Source organism: Pectinophora gossypiella, chromosome 8 (assembly GCF_024362695.1).
Source record: "Pectinophora gossypiella chromosome 8, ilPecGoss1.1, whole genome shotgun sequence".
Lineage (NCBI taxonomy): Eukaryota > Metazoa > Arthropoda > Insecta > Lepidoptera > Gelechiidae > Pectinophora > Pectinophora gossypiella.
The window spans coordinates 1,146,930-1,163,548 of NC_065411.1; the positions used below are offsets into that span (position 1 = coordinate 1,146,930).

Genomic DNA, 16,619 nt, shown 5'->3' on the forward strand with positions numbered 1-16,619 from the left:
AAATAACAACCAAAATTTAAATTGTAATAAATTCAAAATATATTTTGTATCATATAACTATAATAATACTTAACCAATACTTAACTTTAAAACATGTATTGCTCTTATTTTTTATTGTGTTAAGACTCATGTCTTTCTTACTTCATCATGATTACGAAAATAGAACGAAACGTTTTTAGGTTGCTTTCACACTTAAAAAGCCCCTATTACACTTGCCAATCTACCCGGGCGGCCCGATTGCCTCACGACCATCTCTACTTGGTCTGTGCTCCCGACGATCTGCAGAGCCTGTGAACCGGGCCGAATGGGTTAGTATTAGTAAGTGTAATAAGCGCCTATGATACCTACCTCTATTTTTTTGGTATTTATTGGTGATAAACTGATAAGAGAATAGATACCTACTTCGTTTGATGAATAACATTAAGGCCATATAAGGACCACTTTTAAGTTTTAATTACGCGACTAGTGTGACATAACCATGTTGGCGCCAAGGTTATTTAGTTTTAGATTTATTTTAAACTCTCAAACTTTGCGATTATTAACGACGCAAGCGCAGTCTGGAAATGTTAACTCTGATAACCCTGTGGTGTTTGAAAAGCTGACGGGCGCAGACTGTGGTATAGCTCTTTATGGTCTCAACAAAGCCAAGGACAGAAATGCTCTCGGTTTCGATCTGATCAAGGCAATGAAAGAAGTCCATCAAATACTAAGAGAAGACACCAAGATATCTGTGGTTATACTGCACAGCCTTGTACCTGGTATCTTTTGTGCTGGTGAGTTTAATGATGAAATCGCAAAATTTTATTATTTATTTTTTACCATTATTTTAGTATTATTTTAATTCATAGTAGGTAAATATTGCAGGGGCAAATCTAAAAGAGCGGTTGAAAATGTCCGACGAGGAAGTGGCAAGTTTCGTCCGCGGGTTGAGAGAGACGCTCACCGAAGTGGAGGACCTGCCGATGCCAACGATTGCGGCCCTGGACGGTGTGGCGGTGGGCGGCGGGTTGGAGTTGGCGCTGGCGTGCGACCTGCGCGTGGCGGCGGCGGACGCGCGCCTCGGCCTCGTCGAGACCAGCCGCGGCCTGCTGCCCGGCGCCGGCGGCACGCAACGCCTGCCCAGACTCGTGCACCTCAACATTGCCAAGGAGCTTATTTTTACATCCAGAATTATCACTGGAGAGGAAGCTAAGCAACTAGGTTGGTAACAAGTTTCATTATTTTTTGTATGATAGATAAAAAACTTTTCAGCTAAGTTATAACTTATAACAGTTCAATAAGCACCATTAATATGATAAATTATGTAATTATTTAAATTTATGTAAATTGTGTACCAAACAATACAGGAGGTATTTATATGCTGTTTTTCAAACAATATTGGACATTTTGTTTTCAGGAGTAGTAAATCATGTGGTGCCACAGAATACCTCGAATAATGCTGCTTTTGGAAAGGCACTCAGCTTGGCAAGAGAGATTACTTGTAACGCACCAGTGGCACTGCGGTGCGCCAAGCAGGCCATCAATGAGGGTGTGCAGCTAAGCATCAAGGAGGGCTATGAGGTCGAGCAGCTGTACTACGAACGCAATATCCCCACCCGGGACCGCACTGAGGGGATGCTCTCATTCATTGAAAAAAGGAAACCTGTGTATGAAGGTTGCTGAACTATGAACCTAAGCAATTGGATCATCATTCAAATGTTCATATTTTATTATTATTAATACTTTTTTTTTGTTACATACTATTCCGGTTCAAGAGATATAATTGCTATACTTTGATACTCATATTGAAGATTTTTACTTTGTTTGATATTTTATAATGTTGGCATATAAATATATTGTTAAAAAAATAAAAGTATATTTAGTCATCCCTTTAGGTATAGAGCTATATTATATGATTATGGAGAATATGATAGTATAAAGAATATCAATCTTAACAACAAATAGGCCAAATGTATTTACATCCAAGTTTATTTTAAAATAGGTAAGTAGATATCTTCTATTGTGAAAAAGTACAAATAGAATTATATAGGTATATATCTATTAGTCTTTTTTACAATTTATGCAATAAATTATTATAAAAACTATACAATACAAAATAAAGCACTAGTGTAAACTATACAATGTTAAGGCACTTCATCAACTGTTGCTGTGTGTCTTCTGGGGATGTAACAGTATGTCCCATAGTTCTGTGGTCTGTGTAGATTTCATAGTCATTTCCACCAGGGGATGTTTTATCACCAAAGAAATGAATTTCATCATAATTGTCAGATGCAACGTGGTTCAAGCAATAAGTTTTATCCCAGCCAGTAGGAAATACATCCACACTGATTTGTCCTCCTAAAGCAAAAGTCAAGTTACAGTTAGCAAACTCTTGTTGTAGTGCTTCAACAAATTTTTCCCTGACTTTGTGAACTAAGTCAAACTGTACAAACTGGTCCCTCTCCGCCTGGTTGCAGGATCGCCCCACCGGGCACAGGTTGATCATGCTGGAGCGAAACTCAACAAAGTTCCCTCTCTTAGCAGGCAGATCCAACTTGGACATATACCCTAGAGCAAAGTTTATTACTTTTTGCAATGAACTCTCTCCCATGTGATTGAGAATGCTTTCGGAGCTCAGCAGCCGCCCATCCCTATACTGCATCAGACCATTTTCACAAAAAACATAATCAAACTTGGCTGCCACATCCTCTCCAGCCATCTGCTCAGCAATCTTGGTATAATCCGAGCCACTGACCAACCCGATCGCCACTAAGGGTTTTACCTTTTGCAATAAAAAGCACTTAAATTCCTGCGTAATAACTTGTCGAGGTTTCGTCAACGTGCCGTCGACATCAAATAAATACAAAACCTTGCGGCCCGCCATTTTTCACTGCTGTTGATGATATTTTACCTATGGAGGCTTGTAATTTGAATCTTGGAGGCAAGAGGGGCCGGTCGATAACTAGGTCAGCGCCGCTGCCCGCCGGCTACAAAGTGCCAACACTTCACTTCACACGTCAAAATTTCTTATCAGTCAGCGAACATGGCGAGTGTGCCGGGTATTGTTTACGCTCTGCTTATGTGTTTATTAATCACTGAAACTGTTCTATCTGACAAAACACGTAACGTTCTTATCTTACTAGGTAAGTACAGGCATAACTTTTACGGACTGTGTCTGATTATTATTTGCAACAAAAATGCCATGTAGATATTAGTATTGTAAAGAACATTCATTTATACAGCATATTTTTAGATGACTATGTTTTAATTTTAACATGTATAGATAGAACAGCTTTGCTCTCTTTGCAAAACAATAATTAATATAAAATTCGCACTAATTTATTCAAAATGTCATTTACTCAACTTTTTTTTTTTTTGCTTTTGCCTTTTACCCAAATTTAAGGCTATGCGCGCATTACGATAAAAAATCGTTGCGAGTTTTTTAGTGCGAAATAAAATCGCAAACTACAATAATATTGGTTCATAGGGTACAAAAAATACACAAACGAATTCGCATCTGCAATTTTAAATCGCAAACGATTTATTTTCGCAGTGCGCGGATTGTAGTGTATTTCTGTGGTTGACAGATTTGCGATAATTTTTCGCAACGAATTTTTATCGTAATGCGCCAATAATGCGCGCTTAGCCTTACCCATTTCGTTTGCACATTATTTGTATTTTGTTACCTATCGTATTTTGATTGACGGAATATCACGGTAACCGGTAACGATCACACCATAGACAAAATTATTGCCGACGAAGTTTAGAAAAATCGACCTTATTCTTACTGAACTGTAATCGTTATTTGTAGGGTCATATGCTGATACCGTGGGAATACCAAGGCAAGGTAAACCACGATCTCACCATATACAAAATTATAACCGACGAAGATTTGTCGTCCAGTCCCATGGTTCAGTCTATTCAGTATGGTATTTGTATGTAGTGTTTATAGAGTGTAAATATTGTGGTATCTGTGACACATAGGTACTCAGATAAACAACTCAGGTACATGATTAATCAAAGTTCGAGGATTAGGCGGCGGCGATACGATACTTTTTTTATCTTCCGAAGATGAAGAACCGCTATCGGTATCGCGCGAGGTCCTATTCCGCTCTCCCACCCGAGTCTTTGCTCCGGAGCAGCGGAACAACCCGCCTGGTTTGTGCATCGCCATAATTCTCCGGATCTGGATTATCCGTTGGTTGATTCATGTTACACTCGTAACCACTTTTACGTGACACTATCACTTACTTTTACGTTTTTTAACATGAAAAATCTATGAAAAGAAACTTTAATTATGCCTGTTTTACGAGAAAACTTTTTGACATTCTGTTACCGGCAAAATTCAGAAATGCTATTACTGCTATTAGGTAGATGAAGTCAAGATGAAGTACGTCACAGATGAGCGTACCATTCTTTGACCAATCGCTCGCATTGAAACTGGTACCCTCTCCCTCTGGCGACAGTAGTAAGAAAAGTAACTCAAACTACGAACTCAAAAGACCAAAAGAAGTTGTAAAGAAACTTAAGGTAAACCATAGAGATTCAGGTATGTTTTCTTTAATTATTTATGGTTTCAAGGCTATTCGCAGATTGCTTCTTCATTCTTCATCTAAACGCTGCTGTGTGATTTAGGAAAAGGTAGCGTAGTATGCGAACTCGTATTGAAATGTTTGGGTAAGGACCAAGTATTTAATACTTGGTCTTTGTGTATGAGGGTGACGACGCAAAGGAAACCGGTTAGCGCGGTCTCACACGAGGATCCTGGGAGATTTCCTGGGGCCTTAACGCGATCTTACACAGGGACACTGGAGTATCAGGCACAGTAACCATACAGTAACTGAATGGAAACTGGAGCTGGCATAAGAGGAAACGCAAATTACGCGGTTTCTCGACATTTTTTTCAGTTACGGGAACACCAACACAAGGGGACTAAGAGGCTCACCGCCAATGGTTGTTCCCGCACCTGAAGACCACATTGGGAGAGTGGAGGGAGAGAGGCTAATGTACCTACTTAGCAGTTATCGTAGATTTGTTTTTATACAGATAGTTTAGAAGAGTATTTACATGCAAAACTGTTATATGGTAGCGGATGATGGCGGGTTCGAGCTGGGCGCGTACCTGAACAAGATATGTCAAACGCCGAACATTGACGCGCTGGCGCGCCGCAGCTTGCTGTTCAACGACGCCTTCACCTCTGTCAGCAGCTGTTCGCCCAGGTACCTACTGACAGGCGACACTCCTCGCATCATACCTACGTGTCATGAATTATCGTACCACAAAATATACAGTAATATTTAGGTAAGATAAATAGGTAAGTAACTGAGATTCGGGTATATTATATAACCCCGGTACCGAAATAACGGTTGGAAAAAGCCTCCTCTAGTCGAGTGGTTGGTTTGTAAATGAATTGTTGATTCTAAGCATACCTATAAAATAGATAACATCAGCCTCGTTGCGTGTGCGTTCCACAGCCGCGCGGCGCTGCTGACGGGCTCACCGAGCCACCAGAACGGCATGTACGGCCTGCACCACGGGGTGCACCACTTCAGCTCCTTCGACAACGTCACCAGCCTGCCTAATCTGCTGCGCGCGCACAACATACACACCGGTGAGTTCACTTATTTTCTGGTGGTCATTAGTCATCACACCACTACACAACACGTCACATAGAGTAGTATGACAGGCTGTAATGTATGATAGCACGTTGTTGCAGGTATAATAGGCAAGAAGCACGTGGGCCCGAGCGAGGTGTACCGCTTCGACTTCGAGCAGACTGAAGAGAATAACCATATCGACCAGGTGGGTCGTAACATCACGCACATCAAGCTGCTCGTACGCCAGTTCCTCCAAGAGGCTAATCAACTTAACAAGTAAGACTCCCTCGTGCTTTTAGTTTCTCTTTTTGAGAAGAAGATATTTTTTTATTTCTTTTATTATGCGGCAGGCCGTTCTTCCTGTACGTGGCGTTCCACGACCCTCACCGCTGCGGGCACAGCGAGCCGCAGTACGGGCCGTTCTGCGAGCGCTTCGGCTCCGGCGAGCCAGGCACAGGCCGCATCCCCGACTGGACGCCCTGGTACTACCAGTGGGACGAGGTGCAGCTGCCCTACCACATCCAGGACACGGAGGCCGCGCGTCGCGACGTCGCCGCCATGTACACTACCATGTCTCGCCTCGACCAGGGTGCTTACAATTTTTACTTTAACATACGAGAAACTATTGCGCAAGAGCAACCACGTCTAAAGATCCGGCAGAAGCTGAAGACCACTGTATTTAGTTGACGAGGTACTTGCATGGTTGCAGGCGTGGGGCTGGTGCTGGCGGAGCTGGCGGCGGCGGGGCACGAGGCGGACACGCTGGTGGCGTACACGTCGGACAACGGCGTGGCGTTCCCCGGCGGCCGCACCAACCTGTACGAGGCGGGGCTGCGCGAGCCGCTGCTGCTGGCCTCGCCGCAGCCCGGCGCCCGCCGCGGGCAGGCCTCCGCCGCGCTCGTCAGCCTGCTGGACCTGGCGCCCACCGTGCTCGACTGGCTCCACGTGCCGCTGCCCGACCACCTCGACTCCAATGATATTTGGGACGTTGACAGACCCAAGAGCTTGCTGCCCATTTTAGAGAAAGGTTCGTGTTGCGTCTTTTACACCGCCTCCAGCTTGTAACTTTGTTGTTTTTTTAGTAAGTAGTAAGTAACTATAGTAAAATAAATGTATGCACAGAGCCGCCACCGACGGACGAGGACGCGGTGTTCGCGTCGCAAACGCACCACGAGATCACGATGTACTACCCCATGCGCGCCGTGCGCACGCGCCAATACAAGCTGATTCACAATCTCAACTACGGCATGCCCTTCCCCATCGACCAAGATCTTTATGTGTCGCCGACATTCCAGGTGACTGAGAAGGCTTAATTATAGTAGTAAGTAGATCGGATTGGCACACAGTTGTCGCGCATATAACCAACGCTGCAATGCGGGATGTGTTTACAGGACATCTTGAACCGCACGCGCAGCAAGCAGCCGCTACCGTGGTACAAAACGTTGAAGCAGTACTTCTACCGACCGCAGTGGGAGTTGTACGACCTGTACGCCGACCCTATGGAACTCAACAACCTACACGGTACTATACAAAAATATTTAATCAATCATCGGCCGCTTTCAGATTCTGAGAACATTTTATAAGAAATAAGCTGAAATAAGGGTATTTTAAGTTGTCTGTCAGATGTGGATATCTTAGGATTGTTTATGGGCAGGGTCGGAGGAGGTGTCGTCGGTGGAAGCGGCGCTGGTGTCGCGGCTGCAGGCGTGGCAGCGCGCCTCGCGGGACCCGTGGCTGTGCGCGCCCCACGCCGTGCTGGAGCGGGGCGCGTGCATGGCGCTGCCGCGGCCGCTGTAGGCCGCAGTAGGCCGCTGCAGGCTGCAGTAGGCCGCTGCAGGCTGCAGTAGGCCGCTGCAGGCTGCAGTAGGCCGCTGCAGGCCGCTGTAGGCCGCTGTAGGCCGCAGTAGGCCGCTGCAGGCCGCTGTAGGCCGCAGTAGGCCGCTGCAGGCCGCTGTAGGCCGCTGCAGGCTGCAGTAGGCCGCTGCAGGCCGCTGTAGGCCGCAGTAGGCCGCTGCAGGCCGCTGTAGGCCGCTGTAGGCCGCAGTAGGCCGCAGTAGGCCGCAGTAGGCCGCTGCAGGCCGCTGTAGGCCGCTGCAGGCCGCTGTAGGCCGCAGTAGGCCGCTGCAGGCCGCTGTAGGCCGCTGCAGGCCGCTGTAGGCCGCAGTAGGCCGCTGCAGGCTGCAGTAGGCCGCTGCAGGCCGCAGTAGGCCGCTGCAGGCTGCAGTAGGCCGCTGTAGGCCGCCGCGACGAAGCAGATGCCTGTAATCAAAGCAACATTTTCACCGTTGACATTTTTCTATCTTCCGTTCCACTTATAAGTATTCCTAAACATTTCATAGCTTTTACTATAAAATAATCAATAAATAAAAATGTCTCCCTCCTTCTTATGGGGGTCATTCATTGATAATTATTTATTTGTTACATAGGATGGTTAAATCGCGTTTTATAAAAACTTAATAATTATTTATCATACGATGACACGGAGAATTTACTTAAACCTGTTGGTTGATACCTTTAGTAAACATAATAATATACAAGTAGATACACCTCACACAACACACACACATACACACACACACACACACGTACATAGCAAGTTGCATTTTACCTTAACTATTAATTATTATTTTCTCTTTTTATTGATAACTTGATATCATTCAAATTTTAAATATTATAACAATATTCATTGTCAGCACCCTCACTTTTGGCTTTTGCATACAACTTTTGGATGGTAGCTGGTATCCTTAGCTCAGTTTTAAAACTTTTAGGGATAACAGCCGACTCATAGCAATTATGTCACAGCCTGTAACTACATATTTATAAATGTAAACAAATATTGTCATATATTTAAGGCTTTAATGGTACAAAATAAAGATATTATTATTATTATCTACCTATTTACGTAAGCATAAGAATAACGAATAGAATTTAAAAAATAATGACTTTCATTTTAACCCTTTAAGACTTATATTATGACTAGCTTTTTCCCGCGACTTTGCTCACGTTAAATTCGAACTAGAACACACTCTATATCCAAAACCACAGCGATTGTCTTATTATATTATAAAGTCCAGGGATATTATAAGTCTAAATTAAACGAATTAATCCAGTCCGAAAAGCAACGGTAACGTGTTCACATTGCTAGATTTTAGTACTAATGCTTTTAACACCGTGGACACCGTGGTGTTTTAATAAGGAATAATACTACGTACCTCGTGCCATATTTTACCCTAAAAAGTAACATGGAGAATGCTACGCCGACGAGAGCGTGACTCTTATATTAGTGATGTACGTATGACGTGGATTTTGGCATCCTACCGGGCGTGCTACTCTCATATTGTCTCTTCAACGGTAATTGGTTGGGTCGCGTCGCAGTCACCTATGATGAGGCAATCACGGATTTATACTTTGATGACACCTTTTAACTGGATCGTGCACCAGGTTCAAGATAAATTATGAAATTCTGATTACTAAATAAAGACAGGTCTAAAACTAAAGAAAAACACTTCCTTTTTTCTATTTAATTTATTTATGAATTTTAGTCAAGAAAAAGCGGCCAAATGTGAGTCGGACTCGCCCATAAAGGGTTCCGTAGCAGCAAGTAACATAATATAATAGTTCTTGTAGTTCGTTGTAACTTTGATCGATGTTTTAATATTGTGTATTTTTTTTAAGTTAAGTTATTGACTGGATGGATCTCGCACAGGATCGGGTATTGTGGAAGGACATGGGGAAGGCCTGTGTCCAGCAGGAATCGAATGGGCTAATAATAAGTTATTGATAAGTAAACATAATTAAGTACCTAAATGATGGAATTTAGATCTAACGATAAATAAATAAATAACGATATACGAGCCCATATAGGCTTCTGATAGCTAAACAAGCTGATGTATACAATTCATCTCCCCATACAAACTGTATCAGCTGATCGCGCATTTTGTATGGGAGACCAACATTTTTTTAATATTTTTAATATTTTGACCCATGCATGCTCCTTCAAAAAAGTTGTTCAATTTCATGGCCAGAACCACGTCGTGCAATATTATCGCTCATTTTTTATACCCTGTAGATAAAGATTTAAGTTGATTGAATGAAAGGTAAAATGCGGTTTACGATTTATGACGTACTTATTAAAAATAACTAGGTAATAAATCTCGTACAAACCAATTTTCGGTGGAAGTTTGCATGGTAAAATCACATTTTTTTAGTTTTTTAATTCCCTTATTTTAGAAGTTATAGGGACACACACCCACACACACATTTTACCACTTTGGAAGAATCTCTCGCGCAAACTATTCAGTTTAGAAAAAAATGATATTAGAAGCCTCAATATCCTAACCTATTATAATCTATCCATAAATACCTACCCCCACGTAAAAAGTTTGATGAAAAATAATTTTTTTGAGTTTCAGTTCTAAGTACGGGCAACCCTCAAAATTTATTGTTATTTTTTCTATTTTTGTGTAGAAATATTAATGCGGTTCACAGAATACATCTACTTACCAAGTTGTAACGAGTTTCTAAACAAAGTGGCTGTGAAAAAGTGGCGTAAAAAAGCGGACGGACAGACGGACGCCCAGATATGACGAATCCATAAGGGTTCCGTTTTTTCCATTTGACTACGGAACCCTAAAAACGTAATAATAACTTCGACATTTTATCACGTTTTACTACGAGACGTCACAGTGTGCTTTTTCATACAAATTCCATAAAAAAAAATGTGTTTTGTCCTTTACTAAAAAGTACCTGATTTACCAACTACTTACTTCTTTCTCAGAACATTAGACAATAAAGACTTCTTTATTGGATTTACATTTCAGTTCAATACAAGCCGCAGGTAAATAACAAACGACAGCGTCGGTGGTGTAGTGGTTAGACCGGTTAGACCGTTGGACTCACGATCTGAAAGGTCCTAATTCGATTCCCGATAGGGACGATGTTGAAATCACTTTGTGAATTGTTTGGTTTTGTCCGAAAATGTAAGATGATTCCGTGCTTCGGAAGGCACGTTAGGCCGTTGGTCCAGGGCTACAAGCCCAAACACCTCCAACAATCCGCAGTGGAGCAGCGTGGTGGAGATGTACAACACCCCTTCCGGTTGTTACAGGGGAGGCCTGTGTCCAGCAGTGGGACGTATATAGGCTGTTTGTATAAGTAACAAAATATGGAGCGAAGACAGAGCACGTATGTCTAGTAAATCACTCTCTCACTCTGTGCTCATCAATCAAATCATCCTTCAAATTAGAAAATTACACGAGGAACTCAGGACCGACTACAATACCTACCAGGGCCCTGTTTTATAAAGCTGACAATTCGACATATCTGTCAAAAAATGACAAAATTGTAGAATTGTCGCGCTTAGGCTGTTTTATAAAGGTAACAATTATGTCAAAAATCGACCGTGAAAACGTGACATATTTGTCATTTAAAAAAGCGTTTAATAAAACTCGACATATGTCAAAAAACCACAGTCAAATTATTACGTCACCACAATTGTGGGATTGTCGTGACAATTATGACGAATTTTGACATATTTGTAAATAATAATGTTTTATGAAGCTAAATGAGGGTAGAATAGAAAAAATATTAACAAAGTAAAAGAAAGAATCAATCACTAGTGCAACTTCGATTGTTTGTATTGATCGCGTGTGATGGAAATGCACAAGAAACTAAGTATTTTGGGGATTATCTATGAAAATAGAAACATACTGTTTGGGAAGTTTAGTGCCCAATTGACTTTCACTGCTCGATGATAGTACCATTTTTTGTAATGCGTGTTTTATAAACACTTTCTTACTCCTTTAAAATTCAAAATATAGTTTCGCGACAGAGGGTAACTCTCCTGTCAGAATTGTCGGACAATTCTACAAATATGTCAATATGTCGTGACAATTTTATGTTTAATAAAGCTGATTTGACAAGTTTTTCACGACAAATTGTCACCTGTCACCTGTCGCCCAAAAAGTTTTATTAAACAGAAATATGTCGAATTGTCGCGACAATTCGACATATTTGTAAATTTTCCACCGTGACAAATTTGTCGCCTGTCAGTTTTATTAAACAGAAAAAATTTAGGATTGTCACTTTTTGACATATGTCGACTTGTCGGATTGTCAGCTTTATAAAACAGGGCCCAGCAAACGAAGTCAATCATGCTATTCATATAAGTAATAATCATGGAAATGGGGTCCTACATTATAGCTCTCTATAAAGCCTTACGCTCGAGTTTTTGAAACTATGTATAAAACCTACATCAAGGTTTCGTACTATTGTCGTACAAGTTTGTTGCTGACGTTTCCATCCTTACTCTTACTAGGGGGCGGATAAGAATCTTAATAAGGGCCCTCACGGGGCATTAGAGACCCAACAAGCACCTACATAGAATGGAGCTGACCGAGTCCTCTTTATGCAGCTTCTGTTTAAAGGACGATGAGGCGTCATTACACCTGCTGTGCAGCTGTGATCTCTCGGGCTCTCATACCCAATAGAAGCCGAGCACTCGGGGGCTACATAATGGATCCCCAGGAGGTCATGGAGCTTCCTCCCAAAAAGACGCTCTTACGCTCAATCTAATTGAATGGATTGGTCCAGAGGGGTTTGGTCAGAATATATCTAACTGGGTCACAGTGGCCATTCGGGCTGCACTAGTTCGACCCCTCTCAATACACAAATAATAATAATAACGTTTCTATGTTTATTTTGTGAAATAGATGAAGTTCAACAACAGTGCTAAATGCGCTATAAGAAGAAAACATATGAAAGCGGCTCGTATTTATATTACCGTTACTTGCATGTATGTGTGCATCAAAGGGTGATGAAGCCACCATAAAGAAAGGAATACGATTTTACGTCATTAGTGACAGCTAGCGTCAGTGAGCGGACGCCGCACCGTAGGCTCTTTTAATAATAACAGTATGCCTTCGTGTATAGTTAAAAGTTGCAAAAACGCGTCTGATAAACCAGAAACTAGACATGGGTTTTCTTTTCATAAGTAAGTATCAGAAATGTCTTTAAATCCCTCACAATTTACAAAATAATCTGGAAAATCATTTACAGGCAGTATGACTATATCCTTTGACTATATCGTCTACTACTGTGTTGCCATTTTCAGCAGTCTAAAATTAGGAGTAAACAGGTTTTTAGAAAAACTGTCTTTTTTTAGATTTCCGCGTGAACCAATTCTGAGGAAGAAATGGGTTACTATTATAAGGAAAACTAGAGATGATGAGAATTGGAGTCCATCGATGCATTGTGTGGTTTGCTCTGCACACTTTGAAGAAAGATATTTATATAATACAAAATCTGGCCTCCGTCGAGTAGGTCGTAAAGCAGTTCCAACAAAGGTAAGTGCAACTCGCGTCACCGTGCCGAGTCCTTTGTTTTGTATTTAACTTTATAAAAAATAAATATAGTATAATATGATTATCTTCTATAGTAAATAAACATATATTAATTACTTCCAGAATTTATTCGTTTCTACTAATATCCCTATTGACATTGATACAAGTGATCAATGTCACCATCTCGCCGATAAAACATTATCCAGCCCTAAAAGTGAAACTACGTGCGATTTTGACTCGGAAACTAAACCTGCAGCTGACCTTCCCACCAATACTTGTCCAGTACCGGGCACTTGTATTGAATACGATTTTCCGAAAATATATATAAAAGTAGAGCCACTGGATCCATCGTCAGAAAATGTTGAAAACGTTACTTCCGAAGAAAATGAAAATGACATTAAAGACAAGTCTGAAAAAGAGCCGACAAGGCTACCGTTAAAAATGTCTACAAGGCGTAAATTAAAAACACTACAACAAAAAGTGCGACGTCTGAAAAAGAGAAATACATTATTAAAAGATCTATTGAAAGAGTTATTGGAAAAACATCTTATTAACGTAGTGGATACACAGAAACTGATGTCTGAAAATGCAGTTTTAACGGGATTACTCCGTAGTGTGCACACGCGTCGTACTGAAGATAACAAACTGGTTCCGGAGGCTACAGCAGAGCATGACGAAGACGATCAGTCATGAAATTGTGGATCTAATTACCAATCCTGACGTACGGTTTCACATAATTTCTTTCATTAAAGGTAGTGAATGAAAAGCAATAGACCAAAACTAAGTGTATTCTGTTGTATGTCTGTAATTAGGACTTTTTTGTCGTTTAGGAACCAAAAAACGACATTTTCCCTTTTGCCAGAACCAGAACATGGCTTACAGCAGCATTTCTTGCCTTGTCATGCAGGCATGTAAATATCTAAAATGTGATTAATAGACATAATCATTTTTAAAAGATGTTTCACAACCATGATTGTAACACGGCCCAAACATATTGTAATTGAGCACGATTGCGTCCCGTAGACCTATAATATTATGAGTATTATTTGCGATAATTTAAAACAAAACGTACAAAACTATAAAAACAAACGCTAAAAAAAACGCTTTGTAAAGAAAAAACAGCAAAATAAACGCTTTCGTAATTTTAAAAATATTCGTGTTTTTTTTACGTTTAGTTGTTTAGCAGCGTCCTAAAACTATTATTAGGATATTTCAGTATCATGGTAACATTGGAACCAAAACGGGAGCTCGCAAACAAGGAAACTCAAGTTACGCGGTTACGGTATTTTTTTTTTCAGTCATGGCAAATATAATCATTATGTCAAGTGATTAGAGTAACGACAAATGTCTTATTATACTTTCATCATAATAGACGTACAGATGCTTTTCTACCTCCTAGACGAATTTAATACCGTATTGAGACGGGAGTGATAAAAAATATAGTATTTGTTTTTCAAATCTAGCAACTTCTTTTTTTTTAAATGGCAATACAATACTGACAGGTTCCTAGGTTCCAGTTTCCTAGCAATCGAAAACCGCGTAAAGAGTCCTCGCTACTGGTAACGCGATTGGCGAGTTACTTACTAGTGGCGTGGTGTGCGAGCTTGTATTGAAATGTATGGGCGGTGACCAGTGATGTGCCGTTCCCAAAAATGTTCCCACTTTGGAAACGTTCCCAGCAGCAAAAGGCACAAAACTTATGTAAAAAAGCTTTATTAACTAACCTTTAAGCAAATAAGATCACAGTTCTAAAAATACTTAACAATTTGAAAAAGCAGCCAGTGTCCTTACTATTAAAGAGTTTTTACAACGGGAACATTCCCACTTTGGGAACATTCCCGGGAACGTCCCATCACTGGCGGTGACACAAAGCGCCATCTCACACGGGGATATTGCAGTTTCCTTTCTTAAACTCAAATTACTAACCGGTTTCCTTTGCGTCACCGGCTATAGATTTCAATACAAGGATCAAAAAATAATTAGTTCTTATACTTGGTCTTTGTTTCAATACGAACTTGCACACGATGCTACTAGTAACACGCAATCCTCGCTATGCGGCCAAGAACAACAATATCGACACTCGAATCACTTGGCATTATGGGCACGTTTACTCTTGCCCCGAATGAAAAAAAGTAGTGAAATTGTACTTTACTATTATTGCCCACCAACATCATGCCCACAAGGACCAAGTAGATTACAAGTATACTTGGCCTTTAATTGCCCATCTATAGTCAAGTCAAGACTCATTTAAGGTGTTCAATTTAGTAAATTATAATTATTATTAACAGATATGATGGAGATACATTAAAAAAAACATTAACCCGATTGCACACTACAAAAACGAAACTAAAAAAAATATATTTAAATATTTTTGTTTATAAAATGCACTACGAAATATATTTCTAATCGATAGTTAAATAAATAAAAACTTATTCTAAATAGTAACTAACTAAATACACTTCTCATCAAAAAAATCGAAACACCTTGCAAGTTTACGTTTTGTCAGGATTATCAGAAAAATGTGTACATTTAGGAATAAATGTTAAATGTCGTTTAATAGTGAGTAATATGAGCTTATCAAATCTTAATGTTAATGTTCTAAATTTAAATGAATTTTTCATAGGTTTCGTATTTTGTTAAATGAGTCATTTTTATTCCGTATGGAGTATAAAGGAAATGGATAAAACAACACACGTAAATGAAAAAAAAGCTAAAAAACGTTTATTTAATAACTTGTATTCCCTCCCCGAGCTCTAATTACTGCTTCCATACGGTTCTTCATCGATCGGATGAGAATCACGATCACATGCTGTGGTATATTGTCCCATTCCTCTTGGATTGCATCTTGCAGCTGGCTAAGTGTTTCTGGGGCAGGATCTCTTGCTCGAATTCGTCTCTTTAATTCATCCCACAGATGTTCAATGGGATTCATGTCCGGGCTTCTTGCTGGCCATTCCATAATAGAGATATCGACTTCGTTAAGATAATCTCGTACGACGCCCGCGGTGTGAGCCCTAGCATTGTCGTGCATGAATATGAAGCCGTTGCCAATAAAATGTGCATAGGGCATCACATGAGGCTCGAGACACTCTTCGACGTACCGATGACAGTTTAGTGCAGGCAGACGTGGCCCAGACACGAAAGCAAGCTCTGTCTTACCGTCGGCGCTGATTCCTCCCCAAACCGTCCACGAACCGCCACCATAGCTGACCTTTTTTTCAATGCAGCATTGTGCATAGCGTTCTCCGTCTCTTCTGTAGACCTTGTTCCTTCCGTCGTCGTTACCATACAGCATAATTTTACACTCATCAGAAAAGAGAACTTTGCTCCACTGTAGGTATGACCAATTTAGGTGCTCACGTGCAAAGTTAAGGCGCGCTCTTCGATGGTCTGCAGTTAATTTCGGCCCATTTACTGGCTTATGCGGTACCAGTCCACGATCCTTCAACCTTCTTCTAATTGTAGAGTCACTTACAGCCACCCTTCGTACAACACGAAGCCGCTGCTGCAGTTGAAAAGCGTTAAGGCGTCGATTTCTTAAAGAAGTTGTTACAATAAATCGATCATCTCGCTCAGAAGTGACCCGATTCCTGCCAGATCCTGAACGGCGCGTGAACAAACCAGTCTCCCGATAACGTTTATAGACTCTATGAACAGATGACAGGCTTAGATGCAGTCTTGCAGCCACAACACGCTGACTAAG

The 16,619-nt window shown here is 41.0% G+C and overlaps 4 protein-coding genes across 11 annotated transcripts; 3 read left to right on the forward strand and 1 right to left on the reverse strand.

Annotated features, from left to right (window-relative positions):
• Window positions 1–198: 198 nt before the first annotated feature.
• LOC126369061 (enoyl-CoA hydratase domain-containing protein 2, mitochondrial) lies at window positions 199–1,843 on the forward strand. 4 transcript variants are annotated; one of them, XM_050013351.1, is made up of 3 exons: window positions 199–308; window positions 865–1,200; window positions 1,397–1,843. In XM_050013351.1, the coding sequence occupies exons 1-3, from the start codon at window positions 305–307 to the stop codon at window positions 1,660–1,662; spliced, it is 606 nt and encodes a 201-aa protein (XP_049869308.1). In that variant the 5' UTR covers window positions 199–304; the 3' UTR covers window positions 1,663–1,843. The 4 variants fall into 4 exon arrangements, with proteins under 4 accessions (XP_049869308.1, XP_049869307.1, XP_049869309.1 ...); XM_050013350.1 differs by lacking the exon at window positions 199–308 and adding an exon at window positions 320–773 and having other exon boundaries at window positions 1,397–1,840; XM_050013352.1 differs by lacking the exon at window positions 199–308 and adding an exon at window positions 635–773 and having other exon boundaries at window positions 849–1,200; window positions 1,397–1,842.
• Window positions 1,844–1,950: 107 nt separating this feature from the next.
• On the reverse strand, window positions 1,951–2,877 carry LOC126369062 (phosphomannomutase). The gene has a single exon (XM_050013355.1). The coding sequence runs from the start codon at window positions 2,861–2,863 to the stop codon at window positions 2,114–2,116; it is 750 nt and encodes a 249-aa protein (XP_049869312.1). The 5' UTR covers window positions 2,864–2,877; the 3' UTR covers window positions 1,951–2,113.
• Window positions 2,878–2,988: 111 nt separating this feature from the next.
• Window positions 2,989–7,622, forward strand: LOC126369058 (N-sulphoglucosamine sulphohydrolase). Of its 5 annotated transcripts, XM_050013348.1 has the most exons (11): window positions 3,435–3,826; window positions 4,350–4,509; window positions 4,887–4,985; window positions 5,069–5,198; window positions 5,454–5,590; window positions 5,696–5,852; window positions 5,927–6,165; window positions 6,286–6,603; window positions 6,699–6,871; window positions 6,968–7,097; window positions 7,231–7,621. In XM_050013348.1, the coding sequence occupies exons 5-11, from the start codon at window positions 5,497–5,499 to the stop codon at window positions 7,371–7,373; spliced, it is 1,254 nt and encodes a 417-aa protein (XP_049869305.1). In that variant the 5' UTR covers window positions 3,435–3,826; window positions 4,350–4,509; window positions 4,887–4,985; window positions 5,069–5,198; window positions 5,454–5,496; the 3' UTR covers window positions 7,374–7,621. The 5 variants fall into 5 exon arrangements, with proteins under 5 accessions (XP_049869303.1, XP_049869302.1, XP_049869306.1 ...); XM_050013346.1 differs by lacking the exons at window positions 3,435–3,826; window positions 4,350–4,509; window positions 4,887–4,985 and adding an exon at window positions 2,989–3,122 and having other exon boundaries at window positions 7,231–7,363; window positions 7,524–7,613; XM_050013349.1 differs by lacking the exons at window positions 3,435–3,826; window positions 4,887–4,985 and adding an exon at window positions 3,007–3,122.
• A 4,822-nt stretch (window positions 7,623–12,444) lies between these two features.
• Window positions 12,445–14,418, forward strand: LOC126369063 (THAP domain-containing protein 2-like). The gene is made up of 3 exons (XM_050013356.1): window positions 12,445–12,567; window positions 12,739–12,919; window positions 13,040–14,418. The coding sequence occupies exons 1-3, from the start codon at window positions 12,491–12,493 to the stop codon at window positions 13,607–13,609; spliced, it is 828 nt and encodes a 275-aa protein (XP_049869313.1). The 5' UTR covers window positions 12,445–12,490; the 3' UTR covers window positions 13,610–14,418.
• The last annotated feature ends 2,201 nt before the right edge of the window (window positions 14,419–16,619 follow it).

Coding starts and splice junctions, on each gene's coding strand:
- LOC126369061 (XM_050013350.1), top strand. CDS start 479: ATGTTGGCGCCAAGGTTATTTAGTTTTAGATTTATTTTAAACTCTCAA. Junction 774..864: donor ACCTGGTATCTTTTGTGCTG/GTGAGTTTAATG, acceptor TAAATATTGCAG/GGGCAAATCTAAAAGAGCGG. Junction 1,201..1,396: donor AGAGGAAGCTAAGCAACTAG/GTTGGTAACAAG, acceptor TTTTGTTTTCAG/GAGTAGTAAATCATGTGGTG.
- LOC126369062 (XM_050013355.1), bottom strand. CDS start 2,863: ATGGCGGGCCGCAAGGTTTTGTATTTATTTGATGTCGACGGCACGTTG.
- LOC126369058 (XM_050013345.1), top strand. CDS start 3,023: ATGGCGAGTGTGCCGGGTATTGTTTACGCTCTGCTTATGTGTTTATTA. Junction 5,591..5,695: donor CGCGCACAACATACACACCG/GTGAGTTCACTT, acceptor ACGTTGTTGCAG/GTATAATAGGCAAGAAGCAC. Junction 5,853..5,926: donor GAGGCTAATCAACTTAACAA/GTAAGACTCCCT, acceptor ATTATGCGGCAG/GCCGTTCTTCCTGTACGTGG.
- LOC126369063 (XM_050013356.1), top strand. CDS start 12,491: ATGCCTTCGTGTATAGTTAAAAGTTGCAAAAACGCGTCTGATAAACCA. Junction 12,568..12,738: donor CATGGGTTTTCTTTTCATAA/GTAAGTATCAGA, acceptor GTCTTTTTTTAG/ATTTCCGCGTGAACCAATTC. Junction 12,920..13,039: donor GTAAAGCAGTTCCAACAAAG/GTAAGTGCAACT, acceptor AATTACTTCCAG/AATTTATTCGTTTCTACTAA.